General features: G+C 41.8%; 1 protein-coding gene across 1 annotated transcript; it reads right to left on the bottom strand.

Moving 5' to 3' along the window:
- Positions 1 to 331: 331 nt before the first annotated feature.
- On the bottom strand, positions 332 to 22,403 carry LOC132789604 (uncharacterized). Its single transcript, XM_060797705.1, is given in 8 exon segments — positions 332 to 1,304; positions 1,365 to 1,469; positions 1,471 to 1,635; positions 1,706 to 3,845; positions 3,913 to 4,100; positions 4,639 to 5,682; positions 6,547 to 6,805; positions 21,178 to 22,403. Coding segments are annotated over 8 exon segments (4,416 nt in total). The 5' UTR covers positions 21,486 to 22,403; the 3' UTR covers positions 332 to 1,097.
- Positions 22,404 to 22,587: the final 184 nt, after the last annotated feature.

Raw genomic sequence — 22,587 nt, 5'->3', positions numbered from 1 at the left:
AATTTGAGCAAACTTTTCAGAAAATTCTAGAAATCCTTAAATGCCACTCGATAGAGCTGCTTTCAGGGAGCATAAAAACTATGTTCCTTTGCCAGGACACCGCAGGATATCCTAGAAAAGAGCAAAATAAAGCTGGTTTCACCCTAAAAGTATGCAACACTTTTGGTCCAGTTGAACTGCGCGCAGTCGCAATAAATTTCCTTATTTGCGCCAGCCTGAAAGTAGGCAACAAAATTCGTAAGGCACGCCAAACCCAATCTAATTAGATTAAATTAGTTTCAAATGATCAAAGATTTCTTGGCCCATTAAAAAAACGCAATGTTATGTTTTTAGAAGTGTTTTTTATCTTTTGTTTCAAAAATACGTATACAAATTTATCCATTGCTTGTTATACTTAATTGCTATATACATATAATATATGTACCGTTTACAATGTAATTAATTCTCGAATGTTTACAATTATAAGCTGCGCTCCCGCCCTTGTATGTGTGTGTGTGTGTGTAAACTTATTTGTAAGTATTAAATCGATAATTAGATTATTGCTGTCATAAATTATTAAATCTAATTGAAACACTAAATGGGGGAGGAGCACGAGTACAATCGATCGATCGATAATAGCAAACTGCTGGAGTGCTGCTAAGTCGTGTCCCACAATCATGCTAACTAAAAACTAAATCAAATAATTTACAATACTTCTTCATGTGACTGCGCGATAAGTGGGTTCCCTAAATCATATCCCAAATATATAATAATCATAATGAATATATGGTTAAGTGCTTGTTATTTATGCATTTGGATGGATGGATAAGTGCATGCATTTCTCCTGTTTGTTTGTGTATTATGTGTTTGAGTGAGCTGCTTGCCTGTTTGTTATATACGTCCTAACTAAGAATAACCTGATTTTACTACACGCTATATTCATAAAAATATATCACAAAATCAGTGAAATGAAAATTCGCTGGAGTATTTGCTTGTTTCGCTATGCTTTGGATGATGCGTGAGATGAACATAATGATGCTAACGATGATAACGTTGATGATGATGATGATGGTTTTGGCAATGGTTTGGTCCTGTTCTCAGCTGCAGCTGAGCGTCTGTCATCTGAAGCTAATGCCACACTTGCGACTAATCTTCGGCGTGTGTATATACGCAATGGAGAGAAGCAGCGGCACATCGTTCTCCGATAATTGCAACGGTGTTGTGATGTCGCTCAGGCGACACGGATCCGTTTCCAGCAGAAATGCGGCCAGCGTTTCTGATTGCAAATAAATTTCCTGCAGCTTCGATTCCAGAAATGCCAGACACTGCAAAGAGCAGAGATGATTAATAACATGATAGTCAGCAAAGAAACGTGCTCGACTTACCTCATAGGCGGGTATGCCGCCAACGTGCATGGCTTGAACAGTTTCGAGCATGCTGGAGACCAGCTGTGACATGCCCACCGGCGAACTTTGGCCGCCGGCATAGGGGGAATTGCTGCAACTGTGATGAGATTAAACGTACATCCCACTTGTCCATATCGGCCACAATGGCGATATTCTCCGCCGGCTGTGAGATGAGCGAGGCTGAACGTGCGGCCAGCGCCAGATCCTCGCGTAGATTCATTTCCCACTTGTTGGGCGGCGCACAGGTGCCCTAAAAAAATAAACAAGAATAAACTATTATAGAAATTGCTTGTCATAGCTTTGACGTTAATTGAACTCACCTGCAGCACCATGTCGGAGACGTAGTGATCGCTGACGCTGAGCAACAGCGATGGAATGAAACCGGCACGCAATTTGTCGCCCGGTGGTTCGTCCTCCTGTGGCAGTTCCTTGATGCCCGGCACTGGCAGCTTGAGCAATTGCTGCGATTCATTGACAGCCGCACACTTGGCTGCCACCGACGAGACAGAGCTGCGCTGCGAAGGCAGCCGCTTGTTCTGCGCCCGACGCGTATAATTGGGCGTGGTCAGTGGCTCCGGCATCGATTTGAGCGTGTCGATGGAGGCAGCCGAGTTGACTGTCTGCAGTACACTCGAACTGTTGCTGCTCTCGTTGTAGCAATGCACTTCATCCGTCTCGAACTCCAACTCGGTGGCATTCGAAGGGGTCTGATAGGTGGCACTGCCACTGTTGATGCACACAATGCAACGATCGCTGCCCACAGTCGTTGAGCTGCTGCTGGCTGCCAGTTCAGCCTGCTGTTGTTCCTGCTGCTGCTGTTGCAGCGTGACGCTGCTGTCGCTGGGCTTGAGTGATTCGTTGGCCTCCAGCTTGCTGGCCTTGTCCATCAGCAGATCGTAGTTGTTGGACATGACCAGATTCTTGCTCTTCATGTAGTTGGTCGCAATCTGCGGATATTGCTCAAAGTTGAACTTCATGCCCGAGTGCTTCTTGTTGGCCATCGTGGCGTCATGGGTGCGCTGATGCAGTGCACACAGCAGCTGTGGCTTGGACTCGTTGTCCTCGTTGAGATCCTCGTTGCTCTTCTTGAGATTGATCAGTGGCTCATTGTCGCCCAGCACAAAGACAACGCCGTTGCCATTGTCCACAGCGGTCTGACGACTGATACCGTGCTCGCGTTCAATGAGCTTTTTGCATTGATCGAAATGGATTTGCTCCTCCAGACTAACGTTCTCTTTGATGGGCTCAATGCCCCACGTCATGCGTCCGCTCTTGCCCATGCTGTTCTGCGTAATCAAATCGGAGAGCGACAAATGCGAAACGCGTCGCTCATGCACCAAAGGTTCCAGCGGCTCAGGCGGTGAACTGCTCTCCACAGAGTAGCTGCTGCAACGACGCTCTAGCTTGCGATTGATGATTTTGACGCCTTGCTGCAGCTTGGCCAGATCGCTGAGACTCAGTCCCTCCTTAACGCCCGCCGTTGGCACCATGTTCCAGAAGAAATTCTTCTTGCTCTGCTGCTGCTGAACTGATGATTCCACAGCTGGCGATGGCATCGATTTGACTTCATCGAATTCCAAAGCTTCGATGGCGCCATCATCGATGCTGCCACCGGTGCCCACAGAGCCAGCATTCGACTCCTCCTCCATGTAGAGCTCCACATTCTCGGGCGTCGTTACCGTCAGCCTGATGCGTCCATCTTTGCCAGTGCGAAAATATTGCTGCGCTTGCTTCGCCAGCAGCGATTTCTTCTCGATGCCCGTGTCCATGAGATAGTTGCCAATACGCAGCTCCTGCTGCACAAAATGCGAGTCACGGAATGCCAACACAGTTGGAATCTCGTTCTTTTTCAGTGTGGTGCCAATGAACTGAGCATCCGTCTCATCCAACTGCTGCTGATCATCGCCGCTGTCCAGTTCATCCAGCTGCTGCTGTTGCTGCAACATCAAAGCCTCATCATCATCATCCACAATAGCGTTGAGGTTCTGCTTGCACGTTGTTGTGCGTGTCAAGCCGCCCAATCCCGTTGTGGCTGCCGGACGTCGTCGCAGCGTGGGCGGACTCTTGTGCCGCTCTTGATTCGTTTGGCCAACGACAAGCTCGTTAATCAACTGCTTATTGAAATCCTCTCGCTTGGCGGCACGTCGCACCTCGCTGCAGCGTATGAAATAGGTCAACACATTGAGCAGCTTCTCCACCCACATCTTCTCGGTGCCATAGATGATAGTGCGCGCCAGCTTGGGTGGCATGCCGATGGCGCCATACAGATCTCCGAGTTGTGCCCAAAGCGCATTGTACGGATGCTTTTGGGCCACTTGCAGCAGCTTTGCACGTCGTTCGATGGCCGCCGAAGCAGCCGAGGAACCTGAACCGCTGGAGCGGGAGCTATTAAACGCTGAGACGGTGGCTACCCAGCCCAGATGGTTGGTAAGAATACCTGTCAACATGGTGCTAATGAAGCTGCAAGAAAGATATTGTATATTTGTTAATTACTAAGGAAAAGAAATAGTAATTAGTTATTGCTTACAAGTTGGAGTCTTTGGTGTCGGCGAAAGAGAGCAGATCGCACAGTTCCTTGATGAAGCGCTCGGCCACAGTTTTGGAGTACTTGCTGCCGCTGGTCGTGATGCTCAGCCAGACGGGCGTTTTGATGCGCGGCGCCGTGAACAGATCGCTAAACCACTGCTGTGCATCCTGCCATGCCTGGAACATGATCTGCAAGCAAGAGTAGGAAAAAAATATTAGGATAATGTGATGATACATTTGACTGTAAGAGACCCTTTAGTGCTCAATGTCAAGTTAACAAATTATAAAGATTCCTTATAATCTAACCAAACCAGCGTCTTAGTTATTACTACTTTTGAACTTCAGTTCAAAATGTGTTTAATACCAAAGTATGATACCAACATTTGACTGCTCTAGACCCTTTTATCTTCTACAATCGATGCGGAAAAATCATTATAAAATTATACCTCAACTAATAATGATTTCTCGATCAAATAAGACTATTTATCAATCTTGATTCTTAACTTGAATTTAAAGTATTTCATAACAAAGGATGTTGGAAACATTCTACAGACATTCTACAACAAAGTATGATATCAACATTCGACTGTTAGAGACCCTTTGATCTCTGATCTCTCAAACAAACTGTTAGGTAATTTTGATGCATGATTTTGATTCTAAATCTGTTTTATGACATTGATGAGAAGCTTGTTTTGTATTCTAATGTAATAATATATCTCTAACTCACCTGCAGAAAGTTCTTGTGGTTGATGTAAGCATGCTCTGTGCTCGCTCGCAGCCGACTCAGCATGGACTCGAGCAGCGCAATGTGCTCGCTGCAGAAAAGCTCCATTTCCTCCTCGAAGGACTCGCTCATCGTAATGCAGACAGCAAGCCCGAGCTTGTGTCTACGTCGCTGATTTGCCTGACGTCGACCCATCTCGGGATTGCTGCGCGACTCATTCGCACAGTAGCTGGCGCGTCTGTACTGCGGTGGGGCCATGCCACCTCCCTCGCTGCCACCGGCTGTGGCAGCCTGATTGCCAGCGGAGCCGCCGCCATTTAGCTGCACATTGTCGCTGAGGAAACCGATAAGGTCATGCTTGGAATGCTCATACTCGAAGGAGGTGCGCAAATTGCGCGAGATTCGACGCTGCAGACAACCATCGCTGGCAAACTCATCCAGCTGCGGCGAGCTGGCAAAGAAGCTCCAATCGTCGAGGCTGAGCTTGCGCATGGCATCCGATTGATCGGAGATCACACTCCCCAGACTGCTTCGTGTGGAATACTGATACGACCACTGATCTCCACTGGAATAGGGGCCACCTGTGCCACTCCCACTACCCGACGCACTGGCCGAGTAACCCGAGTCAGTGGCATTGCTGTACGTGGAGGAGAAGCGCGGTCCGCTGTCCGCAATCGACAGCGAATGCTGATCGGCAGCTACGGGCACATCCAGCGGTGGCGTCAGACTCATCTGTCTGCCGCCCACGCTCACACTGAACGGCATGGAAAATGAGTTCATCGAGAGTCCATCCATGGAGCCGTGTTCACTGCAAATCGAGCTGCGCGGGGTGAGGCTGTTCATCGAGAGCGTCGAGTACGGCGAGTGGCCTCCAGCTCCTCCTGCTGCGCCATTGGCAGTGGGTGTGAGATAGACCTGAGAGCAGAGTATCCTTGCGGGCTGTGGCAACCAGTGCACCTTCAAGGCGGTACCGCAAAAGGACATGGCCAGCGAGCCAAAGACCATCTCACCAATGGGCGTGATGTCTGCACCAGACGGACGATTGTGCTGTGAAATAAGATAGTGACGAAGAGAGGGATTAGAGAAGGTTTAGATTAGCAGGAATTGAGAATGAGAGGAAAAGATTATAAGGCAGGTGAAGAAACAAGGGATTATAGTAAGACAGAGTGATCTTAGTAGTTGAGTTAAGAAAGACATAAACGGAATTGGAGATTAAGTTGAGTAAGAACGGGGACTGAAAACCATCAGAGTTTTAAAGAAGATGAAGAAGTAGGGGAACTAAGAAGTGTTTGCAAAGAAATTATAGCAAGAATTTAAAAAGAATGGAGAGATTTTAAAACAGGTGAAGAAACGAGGGATTAAATCACAATTGAACGGCATATTGAGATCTTACTAGGAGTGAAAATAGAGTATTAAGAAGTAGAGTATGCAAAGAAATTGAGGTTGAAACAATACAGAATATTGTACCCGAGTTAAGGGAAAAACATACGAAATTGCAGCAGAAGCTAAGGCAGAAGAAAGACATGAATTTGAGCAGAATTTATAGAAAATGCAGCGGAATTAAAGAAAGAGCTTAAGAAGAAGATCTAGATAAAATTGACAAAAAAAAAGAGAATTTTGAAAAAATGAAAAGGCAAGGATACCAGATGCTAGATCAGGACTTAAGGAATTTAAGATGAAACGATAAAAGAAAATGAGATACAAGTTGAGGAGGAATCAGATAAGTTTTTGGACAGAGCTTAGGAAATAATAGAGATAGAATGCAATATTAAGAAGAACTTAGAGTAGTAATAGTGATTTAAGGAAGGAGATTACATCAGGATTATATCAGACAATGAAAGACTTAAAGAAAATGCACAAGCAAAGAAAGGAGAGTTTAGGAATTAAAGAGAAACATGGTAATTCACTTACTTTGTAGCCATACTCGGGGCACACCTCGATCAGGTTGCTGCTGTTGTTGTTGGAATGTGCTTTGGCCTGCAATTTGCCATTCTGCAGCGTCGTGAACTTCTCATTCTTGAGGAACTTGCCACCGCCAGCTGTGGCACTCGACGAATCCTTCAACGTCACCTTCTGCAAGGCGTGCGAGTCGAACAACAGCCGGCGTCCATGGCTGTCGTCCTCTTTGTAAAGCAAAACGCGCACCTGGCTGACATCGAAGGGGAATTGGCTGCAAAAGCAAAAGAGAAAGAAACAACCTTAGTTATAGGAAAGAGATAGGTAATATGTGCCTCAGATGACGCACAAATTTTTGGCACATTCAGTCGACACCCACGAATCGTATGTTACACAAAGTTTTTGGGGATTGCGACAATGGTTAAGGTCATGAGTCACGAGTCACGAGCAATGTACGCAAAACTTTCGAATGAGGAAGGCTGTGAAGGTGCAATTAATAGACATAGAGTAAAAATAGATAAAATATCATTTGCCAACTTTATTTAACTTTTAAAATACAACTGATCCCATATTATGTCAAAAAAGAACAGTCCTATAATAGAAGAAAGTGAAATTCTATTCATAAGACTTCCTTTGCGTAGATCACACAATTTTTATGGCATAGCAAATGAAGAAAACTTATCTTGAGGGTGATATTTCACATTCCTAATTCAAAATAACTCGTTTGCTTTATAAAAAGACATCACATGTTATGATTATCGTTAGCTACTGTAAGATAGTCAAATAATCTTTATACACAGTCATCATTCTTTTGCTTTCTAACATTCCACAAATAGATTACCAAATGCAACTCAAGAAAATCTCTCAATGAAAACGTTAAACAATTCCTTCGAACATAATCAAAACATTTATAGTATTCTAGGAAAAACTATCGCTTTAAGCTGATTGATAGCAATCACGAGAACTACGTTAATCTAAGTACAAAATTCCACAGAAATTTCGCAACAATAATATAATTTACTATCATGCAAATAAACTAATAGACTATTATGGCAATATGATAATGTTAGTTTCGCTAGTTCCACTTAAATTTTGGAGCAGATAACAGCTGACTATCATATCATATTAATTCCCCGATACCAATCAACAAATCGCCACACACAGCTGACAAAAATATTTACCATCGTAAATACAGTATATGATAATCATAATCGTAATCGCAATCAAACAATCACAATCACAAACGCAGTGGCTGAAGTTCAGAATATATATTCACAAATATAAATATAGAGATTAGCGCTTACTATCATATGATATCAGAGAGATGTTAATCACAGTTCTCCGAGAGCGTGAGTAATTCCCCGACTGAAGGCAACAACAGTTGGTCAACAATTGCTCATCTTCCTTAGCGAAAATGAAATGAAATGAATCCGCACTCGAAACAAATTACAGCGTCTCTTCTCTTCTCCTCCTCAACAAATTCACTCGCTACGTCGCAGTAGCATAATCTTAGTGTAGTGCTCCTCTATTCATTGTCAAATCGAGAAATTGGCAGGGAGGAGGCGAGGAAGGAGGGGATGGGGTGTATAAATTGTATGTTCGCTCTATATATAGCACACATGAACACACGGCACGTGACGATTACTCACGGCAAAAATACAAAATACAAAATACTTGCGACCCTGATAACCCCCATCCCCTCCCTGTGTTCCTCTCGCCTCTGTTTTCTTTTTGCTCTCTTCTCTTTCTCTATTCTTCTTTCTTTCTCTCTGTAGTTCCGAGTTAAGTTTGTGTTCTTTTCTTTTTTTTTTTGGGCGTTTTTATGATGTTTGCGATTAGATCGTGTGCCAGACATGAGAATAACTTGTCGGTGTTATCGGTTATCGGATGTGAAAACAAATGCTGACTTGCAAAATCACAAAGTGAGAGGGGAAATCGTTAAATTCCTGATCACCGAAAACATTGATCACTTCCCACACACACACACACACACACACACACTTTCAAAAAGCACTCGACATCGCGTCAACCAATTTCAGATTTGAGGTTCTAATTTATTTTTAGTGGGGCTTATAAATGGATTGTGGGACTTCTAACAATAAGTAGCGCTAAATTGAGAATACGCCAACTGACTAAATTAGCGCTATAATTAACGAAAATTTCAGCTCTTAATGCTTTATGACTGCCTAGTCCTCCTCCTCAAAGCGGGTGGAAGCGGGGTTGGGAGGTGGGAGGTAGATACTCTGCTTTATTGCTTAATTTGGTCGTGTTTTATGAGACCGCGATAAGAGGCCCAAGGGGGGAATTTTCTATGTGAGACACATAGATTAGTTAGTGTGGGCCCGACTGGGATCACGAGTGCAGATCCGCGGTTATTTTCAAAAATTGAGGCCGGACAGACAGACAGACAGACGGACGGACGGACGGACAGGCGGAGGTAACATAATGTGAGCTTTGGTCAGTAAATGAGGGGGGAGCTTACGTGTATTTCAATGGCGCCGTATGCATGCGGATGTGAGGGTTTGTTTTGTGGGTTGTTGGAAGTGGACGCGTTCAACCAACTCGCGCGCTATGAATATATTCGTACACTTTATATATATATATCCAATATTTGGCTGGAAGTAGAACGATCGAGCAACGCGAGCGCAGTGTTTATGGCCGCGATGCTAGACGCCAAATGAAGTTCAAGGCGTTGTGAATCGCGAAATGGGGCGAATCGGAACGGATCGGATCGGATCGCATCGGAACGTCCCGGACAACAACAGCAACAACAAAACGATAAACGAAACAAAAAAAAAAAAAAAAAGCAGACGAAATCGAACAGAAACTGAACAGAACAGAACTGAAAAGTACCTCAAGGCAGCGACGCGCACGTCTGAATATGAGAGTGAGTGTAAGTATGAGTGCTCGCTGCTAGTACTCGGTATAGACTCGGGTACTCGCGCGCCTGATCGATATAACATACTGCACACACACACACACGTATCTCTCAGCCACACATAGTATATATATTTATGCAGATACGGCGACGACAGTCGACTGAACACTGAACACTGACGACTGCGCCTCATGGGGCACAACAGTCTCTCTCTGTGTGTGTTGGCGGTGCGCGGTGGCAGGGCGAATCACTTCAATTGACGCGGCAGGCAGGCGAAGCAGGCGAGGCAGCAGTGTCGTCAGTGGAGGCACTCAAAGAGACGAGGTGCGGCAAAAAGCACGGCGCGCGCTGCTCACATGATTCGCGTCCAGCTGCGACACAACGACGACGAGCATCACATGTGCCACCACACAACAACACAAGCACCACCACACACATACAGATAGAACAACACCACACACACATTGTCTTGTCAGAGAAGAGTGATGTGTTAATATTTTGTTTAACAAACAGGCAACAACAACAAAGAGCAGCGCTCGCAAAAAAAAACTGCAAAATAAAAACAAATCAGACACTTTTGTGATGGATTAGAGTCGCAGCGAGTCGAGAGTCGATAAGTCCGCGGAACTGGACTTTGACACCTGTCTGGCCTACGTGTCGTATGAGCGATCGACCTGCCACTGACCCACTGACTTCCTACAACCAACACTTGGTTTATTGCTCCAACTCTTGACGCCAGGCGCCCATCAAAACTAACTTTCATACTTAACTCATTCATTAAAAAAAGGAAGGGATAGAGGTAAAACATTTCAAGATAGATGTTTTTTTTGGCGTTGCATGATGATGATGAAATAGCGCAGCTAATCAGTCTGGTATCGTAAAACTCGCACAGTTGGGAGTTCATTGATACCGTAATTTCACAACATTTAGCAAATAATCTAAAGATAATGAATCTTTCACTCTATATTTAATTTGTTATTTATACTTAGTAATTTTTTGGGTATCCGAATGGGAATTCAATTTCTATTAACCGACTGTAATCAATGTCCTCGCATTAGCCGTGTTATCATTATTGAATTCGTTCCACTTCTTTTCAATGGAACTCAAACTTCAGTTGTGCATCAGTTTGACGGGCGGAAACCATAACTGTAAAACGATACAATCGACCCATTTGTCGATATGATTCACCCAGGGTAAACACTAAAAATAAATAAACTTGCGACATTTGCCAACTTTGCAGCAAAGTTTTGCATTTCTTTGCAGCCAGTTGCGAATTGCAAGTTTTGCTGGAACTGCATTAAAAAAGATTGAATTACTCTTATTACAATTGCTCGATTCGACTTTTGGATTATTTCCGGCAAAAAGGCAATAAATAATGATTCCAAATTACAGAAGTAAGCTGTAATAAAGTGCATAGTATAATGTTTCATAGCCTACTTAAGTTTCGTCTAATACTTCCTATGACAGAAATCTGTAATAACAACTTCCTATATGCATTTGATTCAGCTGTATCATGTTTCAGCGTAATATGAACGAAATTAGAGAGAAAGAGTGTAAAAATAAAAATAAGACCAGACTGTGGTTTTATTTTTGCGCATTTTCCCTAGGAACAATTTAAATCGAATTTGGCGAATGCGTTTTTATATTTCCTTAATACTTTGCTTCACATTTTGTGTTGTTCAAGTGGAGTATTTGTGGTATTTTTAGATTTAATTTTTCGATGTTCATTTGTCGATTAGAGGAAACGAGCTTTTTAAGTATTCTTCGAGAGTGCGCGCGGCTTTAAAGTCAACTCAAGAGCAACGGCGACTGATACCTAGCATAACCTTGCAGCGGGTAATCGAACTCTCAGTCACGATGCTGGAAATGTATAACTGTATCGCATTGTGTGTGTACAGGGTGTATTGCGATGCACACAATGCCGTGACACCCTGTTGTTGTTGTTCGTGTTGTTGCTGTGGGGGTTGTCGACAGATTGAGCTTTTGCTGCAAGGGCGAACTTAAGCTCGCGGTCGTCTCACCTCGCCTCGCAACGCATCGCATCGTTCGCACTCTTTCTCACTTTCTTGCACTTTGTAGCCATCTTGCTCCGACAGTGGTGCCATCTCGTTCAGTCGCTTTGATCTTGCCTGCGCGCCTCTTGCTGCTTGCCATATGCTTGGATCACATGCTTTATTTTTCAGCTACGCAAGCAAAACAAAAGGCGAGCAACAATAATAAAATAAAGCAGCAGAAACAATACTAAGCAAATACATTAACTTATGTGTGCACACACACTCACACATACACTCAAGTATATTATGTACAAACAGAAATGTGCATATGTGTTGGTTGGAAAAAAAAGAGACTCTTTTCGCCCCGCGGGCTTTTTGGTTGAGCAGATTGCGTTGTGTTGGCGCCGCTGCCGTTTACTTGCTGGGCCAAGGCAACAGAGGAGCACCACTATGGAAAGAGGGGTGAGAGGAGAGGGGGGAAGGGGGAAGAGAAGTACGGTGGGTGCTACGTTCCAAATATGATTGATATGCTGTGCGGTTTCGCTTATCAGCGCCAAACACTTGAATTATGTTAAGTGCCTCTGATTAGCCCTTTTGGATTTACTATAAATCGAGCAATTATAACGCAAGCAATCAAGAACAAGCGACCGTGATCGACAGCTCGGTACTGCGCATTAGTTTTGCTAAGAATCGACCTAATCAAGTGTATACAACATTAGATTAATCAAATTATTACTTAAGAATTTATGCAGAACTCTCGGGTCAGTTGGTCAGCTGAAAACCAAGGCTAAATCTTTCACATTTATTATCAGTTGCTTGTAATTGGAAAAAATACTGAGGCAGTGGGTGTGGCAAACTTGATCTGTGGCCTGTGTTGTGAATGTTGCCTTTAATTTAATGACCGTAAAATCGACTTTTAATATCTAGTTACCAAGTCATTAAGATTGTAAGTCAATAATCGAAAGGTTTGATTAATATTTGAGGTGCAATACTGTGTAGCTAAGGTATTATTTTTAGATAGTACGAATTTTCTACTAAACTAACGAAAGTGTTGGTTTAAATTTAATTTTCAAAACTGTGTTTGTTTAGAGACTACTTTTAGATTGTACGGATTCTCCACTTAAATAAATCTATGTACACAAACAATATATTTAGCTTAAGCAAACATTGCAAGATTTTGCACTTAATACATACATACATATAAAACAAAGCGTCTTTAACTTTGACAAACATTGCCACGCAGTCATCAAACTCTTTCTTGCAGCGAATATAATAACTATAAATACAGTGTACAAGTGTGTGAGTGTAAGTACAGATATATGCGCACATATATACGTGCCTAAGACTATATATAGTCGTATATATAGGCTGCAATTTGTAGCCATAATCAAATCAAGCGGCAACATCTTTTAATCGCATTACACTGTCTGTGTGTGTGTGTGTACGTGTGTGTGCAAGTGGTACTGAATGTGTGTCTTTGTTTGAGTCAGTGTGTGTGTGAAAGAGAGCGTGCAAATAAAAACAGATTTCCAAAGTGACTACAACAAAGCAAAAGCAACACAGCGACAGCAAACAGAAACAGCAACAGCAGCAGCAGCAAACAGCAACAACAGCAACAACGACGGCAGCTACAACAACCAGTTGCTTCATACAACAAGTCACATGACCAAACCAACCCAACGATGGCGACGATGGCGTCGCTGCCGGCAGCGACGTTGGCAGCGTTAAAAGCACAGCGAGCGCTGTTGAACGACAATGAAAATGACAACAAGCTGCCTCTGCCGGCAAAAGGCGCAAAAGTCAGGCGAGTCGCGGTCGCAGTCGCAGTCGACGTCGACTGCAGCAGCGGGAACAAGAGAGACAGAGACAGAGACAACGCAGAGTCGTTTGTTTGGTAACAACAACAAATTGCCTATCATTATCATGAGATGCAGCTCTATTATAAACAAATATATATACTCTATATAAACAGATATTTAATATATATATATATATATATATAAAAATGTAAATAACTGTGGTGTGCGCAATAGATAAGTGGTTAAAGAGCAAACGACCTTCACCCCCGGCCCCGCTTCGGCCCGCGTCAACCAACCAGCCCGTTGTTCAAGTGCGCAAATAATCGAATGTCAAGTTCAAAGCAAATTGCCAAAAGGCGTTGTCTGTCATCGGCCACAGTAGTTGTCGATGTTGTTGCTGTTGTTGTTGTCGTGGTAATTGCCAACGTTGTCAGGTCCCAGGCGAGTGGTGGGCCAGGTAATAGCCCACAATAACATGAGAAATGTATCAGGCAAACAAATGAGCAAATGACGACCAGACCACGACGACGGCGACAGCGACGCGACGTCGTCTGATTGCCAAGTGACACTTGAGGCAATGCTAAAATCAACACAAACAATGAATGAAGTACCAGCAGCATGCCTTGCTCGCCTCCCCAAGCCGATCCCCCCGGCCCCTCTGCGTCACTCGGCGATCAATGAATAGAACCACTAAAAGCACAAAAAGTAAAAACCAAAAGAACGAGAACGAGACGGAGAAACCAGAAGCCGAAGTGGAACTGCGAACCAGTTCAACAGCTCGGCGGGGGAGTTGCTTTTGATCATGTGACGTTGGATTAACAAAACACACACACACACATACACACGGAGGCACGCACACGGAGGCACGCACACGCACGCACACCTAGATATATCTGCCATATGGGAGGGTGAGTCAAGATGGGAGCGGTCAACGAAATACAAAATAAAGGTGACGGAACCAAAGCAAAACAAATGGCGATTCATCATTGCAATGCACTCATTAAAATGAGCTTAACATTTTGAACGAAAGTCAATAAAAATAAAATCAGTAAACATAAATGAAATTATAATAAACGAGTGAGTACTCATTAGGCATAGGTAAAATATCAATTGATCATGCCACCAATTATACACATTTGTTTGGGGTGGGGTTTGGGTTATTAATAAATAAATAAATCTAAAGAGCCAATGCAAATAGCGTAATTTCATTTAAATGCCCAGATTCCAGTTAAGCATTAACATTGTCAGCACATACGTAAATTTCAGGAAATTGGGCTTAAATGTGCATTAACATTAGCAGCGTCACTCAACACAACACGTCGATGTGAGTAAACTTTGTGCCGCCCGATGACGAAATAATGACTATAAAGCTAGTGTCAAAGTTTTGCCTTTCGGGTAGTGCAATAACATTTTGACGGCGTCACATTCACTTGTTTACCTGAAAATAAATGCTAAAAAATAATCTTGTTGAACCCCAAAGTTCAATAACATGAAACTGTAGAAACTGTAAACATTAATAGTTCCGTTTTAAACCTACATTAATTGCATAATTCTAATATAATTCAACTTTTTTAAAAAAGATTATCTAAGCAATAAAATGCTTAAAATTAAAAAGAGTTGAATTACGACTTTTTTAGATTTAATATTAATATGGAAATATTCAACTTTAAAGAAAAGATTACCTCAACAATAAAATGCAAGTAAAAATGGATTTTCTAATTATTACAACCTAAAATTAAAAAGAGAGTTGAACTGTATTCTTTTTTAGATTTAATATTTTGTATTATTACATTTTTCTGTAGTTTTCATTTATTTATTTGTTTTATAGTGCTGCAATCCACATCTTTTAAGCTACGAATTCTAAGAAAAAAGAAAATATAAATAAATACTTTAGGTTCTTCACATTCTTTCCATTTACCGCAAAAATATTCAACTTTTATAAAAAAGATTATCTAAGCAATAAAATGCAACTAAAGATGGAAACAACATTACAACTCAAAATTAAAAAGAGAGTTGAACTATATTCATTTTTTCTTCCGTTTTTTTATTTATTTATTTGTTTTATAGCGCTGCAATCCACATCTTTCAAACTATAGTTTCTAAGAAAAAAGAAAATATAAATAAATACTTTGAGTTCTTCACATTCCTTCCATTCACCGCATGCCACATACCAAAATTGTTTAATCTAGAAATAATATTGGGCTCTCTTTCTACTAAGTCACGCTCACAAACATCAACTGCGTCACATGAGCGCAAACCTCATTTCAAGATAGCGGCAAAAAGAAAGCGCTGTGTCAGCTTTCCAGCTAACCAGCTTACCACATGAGGCACCACAAAGCTGGCCCCACTTGCCACGGCATTAATAATAATCTCTGTGATTGTACTGTGTATTGCATGCATATATGATATAGTATAAATAAATGAATATATATGTACATACATGATATATGTATATATATGTGCATTTAAAATTTCTGTTGATTTTTTAGCAACCATAATTCGCCATAATGTGCATTTTTTATTATTATGGCTTCAATTTCGCAATTGTAGCTATAAATTTGTGGACATCATAATAACGAAAAGACACGCGGACAGACGGTGAACGGGAGTATGGAAGAAGGCAGAAGGCAAACGGCAGTCAGATGGAATTGATTGTGATGAATGATTTATGCATAACAAGATATGCCACAGAGATATGTGCAGTATAAACAACAAGAGGCCAAATTGACGTGAACAGAGCTTAGCAGCATTATTTACACCTTGACGGGCAGCAGCACTTTCTACACTTTTTGGGCATTATGTCTAATTTGACGTTGCTCGTTGAAAAGCAAAAGCAATTTTGTTAACTGATAATTACCAACGACAACTACAATGACAACGACAACGACAGACAGTGACAGAGGCAGAGGCAGACAACGTAGCGCGTCCAGCTATCAGTCCCAAACAACAACAACAATAACAACAACTACTTCGAATACCAAAACAAAAAAACAACGAAAGCCGCAGCCACAGCGCAATGACTGCGACGACTCACTCATATGACTTGGCAGACCACGAGACTTCACACATGGAGGAGCCACAGTGGCAAACGTCGACTACGTTGGCATTTAAATGTGATTATACTCTCTAAAACCAAGTGAACTGTAACTGGGAATATTTTTGCGGTGGAGCAATTGTTGTTGTTTATTTCTTTGAAATTCACACGCTAAACTTAAAAAAATGATATTTCATTTGAAATAAAAGACTAGTTTGTTGAAAGCACTTTCAATAGTTAAGCTTTCGCTCAAAGTTGTGCTTTTAATGTGCTTTTAACAGCTTTTCGTTAGAAACAAAGCCTTTTCTCAAAAATGTGCGTGTAATTTCTATTTTTACTTCAACTGAAGAGAATTGCGAAATGCGAGTATGAACTTTTAAATATTTATATTAACTTTTTCGTTTGTTTAAGATCACAAAATAATCAAAAAAAAACATATTTGCATATATTTTAATGCTTATTGTATAAGAAATTAGGTGAAAAATTAATTATATATTTGTTTTTACATTTTTTCTCAAAATTATACGAGAAAATACTCAAAAAACTTTAAATTTGTTATTCAAAAATTATATTTTTTAATATTGTTATTGTTTATTGTGTAAGAAATTAGGTAAAAAATTAAGTATATATTTGTTTTTGCTGTAACCGCAGCTTTAAAGATTAATAAAGCATCAAATATAGGTTCATAAAACTAAATTCTATATGTTTTGAAGCTAATGTAACTTTTGAAAGTTTTTATTGCGCCTTCGACACTTTTCAGTGCACTTTAAGGTAGCGGAATTTATAGCGAGTTTATTAGTCTAGCAATACTAATTAGCTGTTAATGACTGTTGTCGAGACTGTGACTGGGATTCGCGCAAGTACACACGCACACACACACACACACTAGCACAGTTACATGCACACAGAGACAGAGACAGTGATAGAGCCAGACACCCATATACCAATATACCCGCTGATAATGGAGCAGGGTGATTGTTTGCACTAAAGACACGAGGCTGCTGCGACGCAAATACATTATGCCTCGCAAGGTGCACAAAATTCCATAAAAATAGAAAATGGAAAACAAAACAATCACATCAAGTAAAAAACAAACAACAGCAAAGTGACAAATGCAAAGTTAAATACATAATTGACCAAATGAAATGTGACCAGACGACGCCCAAACAAAATGGATCACACCAGACATTGGGGCGCCCATTAGATGATCTCGTAATGGGTGGTCGCGATCGATGTAAATCACAATATAACACAACAATAGCACAATAGCTTCATATCCCACATAAGCCTCGTGAGGTTTTGGGGGTATTATTAATAGGGCATGTGAAGCGCTAATGATTGATGTGTCTCTGTATGTGTGTGTGTGCAAGTGTGTGTTTTGTAAGTGTGCGTGCGTTCGTGCGTTACATTTGTTTAAACAATTTGCGCTCAGTTATCGACATTAATGAATTTCCAATTCACAATCAATTTTTGGCACACACCACTGCAAGCCCGCAAAAGGCTCTAAATGATATTATTTATACCACACATCTGGTCGCTCGATTGATTTATACGCGAACTCGATGAGCAATCAAATCGATCGATTCACACGATCCCCCACACAAAGCAAAAAAGCTGCAAGAAAAAAACCAGATATATGCATGAAAATGGGTAAGAAATAAGAGAATATAAAAGACTTTGTTGGCATAAAATTTCCACAATCGAGTGCTAATTGCGGCATAGACACAGATAAACTCCCATACCATACCCATATACCATATACTACTCTAGTCCGTCTATCAATATCCGATACATCCGATTGTATAGAGCTGTCTCGCTTTGGCTAATTCGTGTGAAAGTTGGCGGCAATTTATCGGAAATTATTAACCACGTGCTAATAACTAAGCACACAAACACATATATGACCATCTGTGTATGTGGTATGTGGTATGTGTGCTTCTGCGTCAAATGACTTGGCTATTTGGGTTAGGGACTTAACGCTGCCGCCGCTGAAACACATGATGCCACTCCATCTGTTTTTTTTTCTTAGCTTTTGTTTTTTTTTGCTGGTTGTTTCTTAAATTTCGCATATTCGAATGTGACGACGACGTCGACGAAATATGCGAATGTCTCAGTCGCAGTCATGTGACTGGCTAGCAAATGTCTAAATATGGACACGACTTGGCCATGATTCACACAGCCACACAGAAGAAGAAGGCAGGGGGGCTTGGCTAGAAAGCTGGAACGAGTCGTCGGGTCAGTCGCATGACTGACACACTCCACACAGATAGTAGTTAACATAATGACGATGATTATTATTTGCTTATGATTATGAGTGTAGATAAAAAAAAGTAATATTCAACTATTTGCTTAAGAATTTAGTCGCAAGCCACAGTCACAAAAAACTGAAAATGGAAATGAACGATAACACAGACGGTCACACTTTCACACACACACACATTTATAGATAGAGAGTCGTGCGCGCAGAACCTGATGGAAATTTACCCAGGCGTGTCGTCAGTATAAACAACAATTTAATAAATTAATTTTAAGTGTCAGCAAAAGTAAACACACAAATTTATTTATTTTATTTTTTTGTTTGGTTTTACAGCACTCAACCAAAAACTGACCTAAGACACACTTTAAGCACACACTCACACCCACCGGACAGTGTGACCGTCCCTCTGTCCCCCCAACACCAGACAGACAACACACAGTGTGTTCCTCCCCCTCGTACATATCATTAGTTTAACGACTACAGCAAATTTTTAAAGTTTACATTTAGCAAAGTGCAAAAACCCCGCAATTAATTAGCAAAGTGAAAAGTTTATCACGTGATGGTGAATGGAGCAGAACAGCAACAACACTGAGTGTGTGTGGATGTGCGACAGTGTTGGCCATAAATATGTGTATACTTCTTGCACCTGTATTGGCCAATATACACTTGAAACTGCCAAATGGCCAAATGTGATATACATATGCCATTTTTCATGCCTTATCGGCCATTTGACAGGGGTAAAGGAGGCAAACCACTCCCCTCTTCACCGTCTTAGTACCCCACTTAGATACATGTGTTGATCGCGTTAATCGATTTAACAAAAGACGCGCTAGGCAAACGATTCGCGCACGTTGAGCACTGAATGGGGCAATGCAAATTGTAATTGAACAATTGAAAATGCTGTTGTTATTATTATTATTGTGATTGCGATTGTTCTTCATGATATTGTTACTGTTGTCGTTGTTGTTGTTGTTGATCGAGCGTTCACACACAATCAATAAGCAAACAAACAAACATACAACAACAATCAGAACGGTTGACAACAAAGTGCAAGCGTCAAAAATCAACATTGTAAACGCGAGCACAGTTCAGCATACTACATAAGCAAATAAACAGTACTCGTAATAAATAATAATTAAATGAATTAACAGGGAAACAACAAAACAAAGCAACGCACACACATCACATGCCTCCACGCTCACACAACGAATTCCAAATGCTCTACAGGCTGCTGCGTAAGTAAACGCAATTAGCTAAAAGGAATGCTCCACTAAGAATATCCTCCTTTGTAGAAGGGTAATCCACACACACATGCGTATGCGCACTCACACATGCCTATAGAGTACGTCACACAGCGCAGCGGCAAAGGCAACAACAAAATGTGTATGACATAATAATCACGAGAGCAGGCAGCGACTGTGAACGCCGATTAGCAAGTCATGTGATTCGTTTTTATTTACATTTGCGCCTGACGCCCGCTCCCTCCACCCCACGTCTTGCCCACACACACACATACAAAGACACACGCGCACACAGAGTCGCCCACAGTGCCCCCAAACGCCACAGCAAGCCGATCGACAAGTTGGTGCGAGCACAAGCAAGAGCGAGAGAACGAACATATACGAGCGCCCACGAATAAGCGAAATCGTATACGAACGAATCTGTGAGCACTCGTGTGACCAGCAATGCATTGGAAGAGGGAAGTGGAAATAAAGAGAGAGCGCGTGTGAGAGCAAGAGCACAGCACGGGTTAGTAATAGTGTTGGTGGCTTGCTGGAGAGGGCGCACCTTTGACTTGCACTTTGACTTTCCCACAGCAACAACAAGAGCAACAGTTATCTATTCATATACAAAGACACAATGGACACATACGCAAATTGAATTGGACCCCACACAGAAAGCAGTGCATTTTTTGGCGTACGTGACGGCTATCGAAGCATTTGCCAAATGTTTGTTGGGTTTATTGTCCCCGTTTTGCGTTTGCGTTTGCCAATTTGCGTACGAGACACCAAGAGGAAGAGATAAAGAGGCGTCGTAAATTGACAGAGCGACGACAAAGGCTAGGCGACAATGGAAATGCTTTCTTTCCACTACCTCTCGTTATCTGCGTGTGGCGAATGCGAATGTGTGTGTGTCTGAATGTGTTTGCACTCTTTCTTATACCCGCATGCTTTTCATAGAAAGGTATCGCTATGGTTTCGCCTAAATTCATTAATTAACTGATTACAAGCAAGGAAGGAAGTGAGGCACGACAAAATTTAATAGTTTTAATAGTTTCATATACCCTACGTTAACGGGTATTTAGCAGTCGAGCAGGCACACAAACTATTCGCTTAATTTCAATTTCGCTTTTGCCCATGAGTAAACTGCATGTGCAATGCAGCAGCTGCCTATCGGCCCAGGGGTTGTGTGCCTGTGTGTGTTTGCGCCTTTGTTTTCCAACGTCCTTTATCGACGGCTACTTAATGCCAGGTGTTAGTTAAGGCTTTGTTAGATATGACAGCGTGAGTGTGGCCAGACATTTCGACTGCTACTTGGCAAACAAATTTCAACACGAGAATCACGACACGTGCTGATCTCCAACAATTATACAGTTATTGATATGCATGAGTGTGTGAATGTGAGCTAGCAAGCAAACAAACGCACACACATAGATAGATAGACAGACAGAGTCAAACACTTACCTTAGATAATTTCTGGACGTTTGCGTAGCTTTTGCGGACGACGAACTATTATTATTATTGCCGGCATTTCCAGCGGCGACAGCAGAAGCAGCGGCAGAGGCGTGAGTACGTGATGCCGCCTCCGCTACTGTTGTTGTTTGGCTATAATTTAGCGTAGTTGACGCTGGTGTTGTTGTTATCTGGTTTGCTGTTGTTTGAGGTGCTGTTTGCTGCGTGGGCGATGTTGCTGCTACTGCGGCGGCTGCTGTTGTTGTTGTTGTTGCGGTTGCTGGTACCGACGGAAAGAACAGTTTATTCAACAAGGCCATAATAATATACAACTGGCGCAACAAGAATCGCAATCATTTATTAAACACAACATCTGGCTAGCCAACACAAATTATTGCAATTTACTTGAAACACACAAATTGCGCTCTGCTTCTTTCTCTTTCTTACTTTTGCGCCTTTTCGTGTGGGGAACGGTGGAGGGTATGTCTAACACTTCACCAACACTAATGCATCAGACGCAACTAAAACGCACTTTAGATTTTTACACACGCACACTATCGAAACTTTCGCTTTGCACTTTTCTTTTTCTTATTTATTGACATTTACTCACTAACACATGCAAGCAAATATGCAAACACACATATATACGAAATACAGATGCAGACGTTATGATGCTGCTGCTCTCTTTTGGCAAACTGGCTGGCAAATGATCTCTTCCTGTCTTGGCCAAATTACACTCACACACACACGTAAACAAAATACACGCGCAGTTCTTTTTGATTGAATATTTGCTATTTTTGTGTTTATTTCACGTGTGGTGGGGGGGAACTGAGGTGTGTGTGCTCTTTTGCCTATTTCAATCACTTATACATACACACATATATATTGTGTGCATTTATTTTTTTCGCACTTCTTTCGATCAACAAAAATATTTAACGATTTTGCGCGCCCACACGACGTTCGTCTCGGCCAAAAAAAAAGATGTATTTATTGTTGTGGCTATTGGGTTTGCAGTTGTTGTTTCTGTTGTTGCATATATCTCCGGAATTGTTTATGCTCACATATATACAAATTTGCACGATTCGAATGCGTTGTCGGCGACCGAAAGCTTTTATTTTGTTTTTTTGTTGATTTGTTTTTCAAACAATCTATTATTTATTTGTGTTACTTTTCATTTCACGCGCTGCGGACGCGACGTGCTTCCTGCTCGACGACAAAACAACAACAAATGTTATTCTTCTTTTGATGCTAGCGACCCGAGCGCGACCACAGAGTCTCTTTTTTAATTGTTATACTGTTATACAAATACCGAAAATGTCCATGTTAATGCTCAGCTGAACTGTAGTCGCTCTCACGAGCTGCGTCCGCTCAATACACCATGTTATTAACATAATTGCCAATTTTTCAGTATTTTACCGTTCA

The sequence above is a fragment of the Drosophila nasuta genome, chromosome 3 (assembly GCF_023558535.2).
Source record: "Drosophila nasuta strain 15112-1781.00 chromosome 3, ASM2355853v1, whole genome shotgun sequence".
Classification (NCBI taxonomy): Eukaryota; Metazoa; Arthropoda; class Insecta; order Diptera; family Drosophilidae; genus Drosophila; species Drosophila nasuta.
Note: the sequence above shows the minus strand (reverse complement) of the source record. Positions and strands in the feature narration are given on the sequence as shown.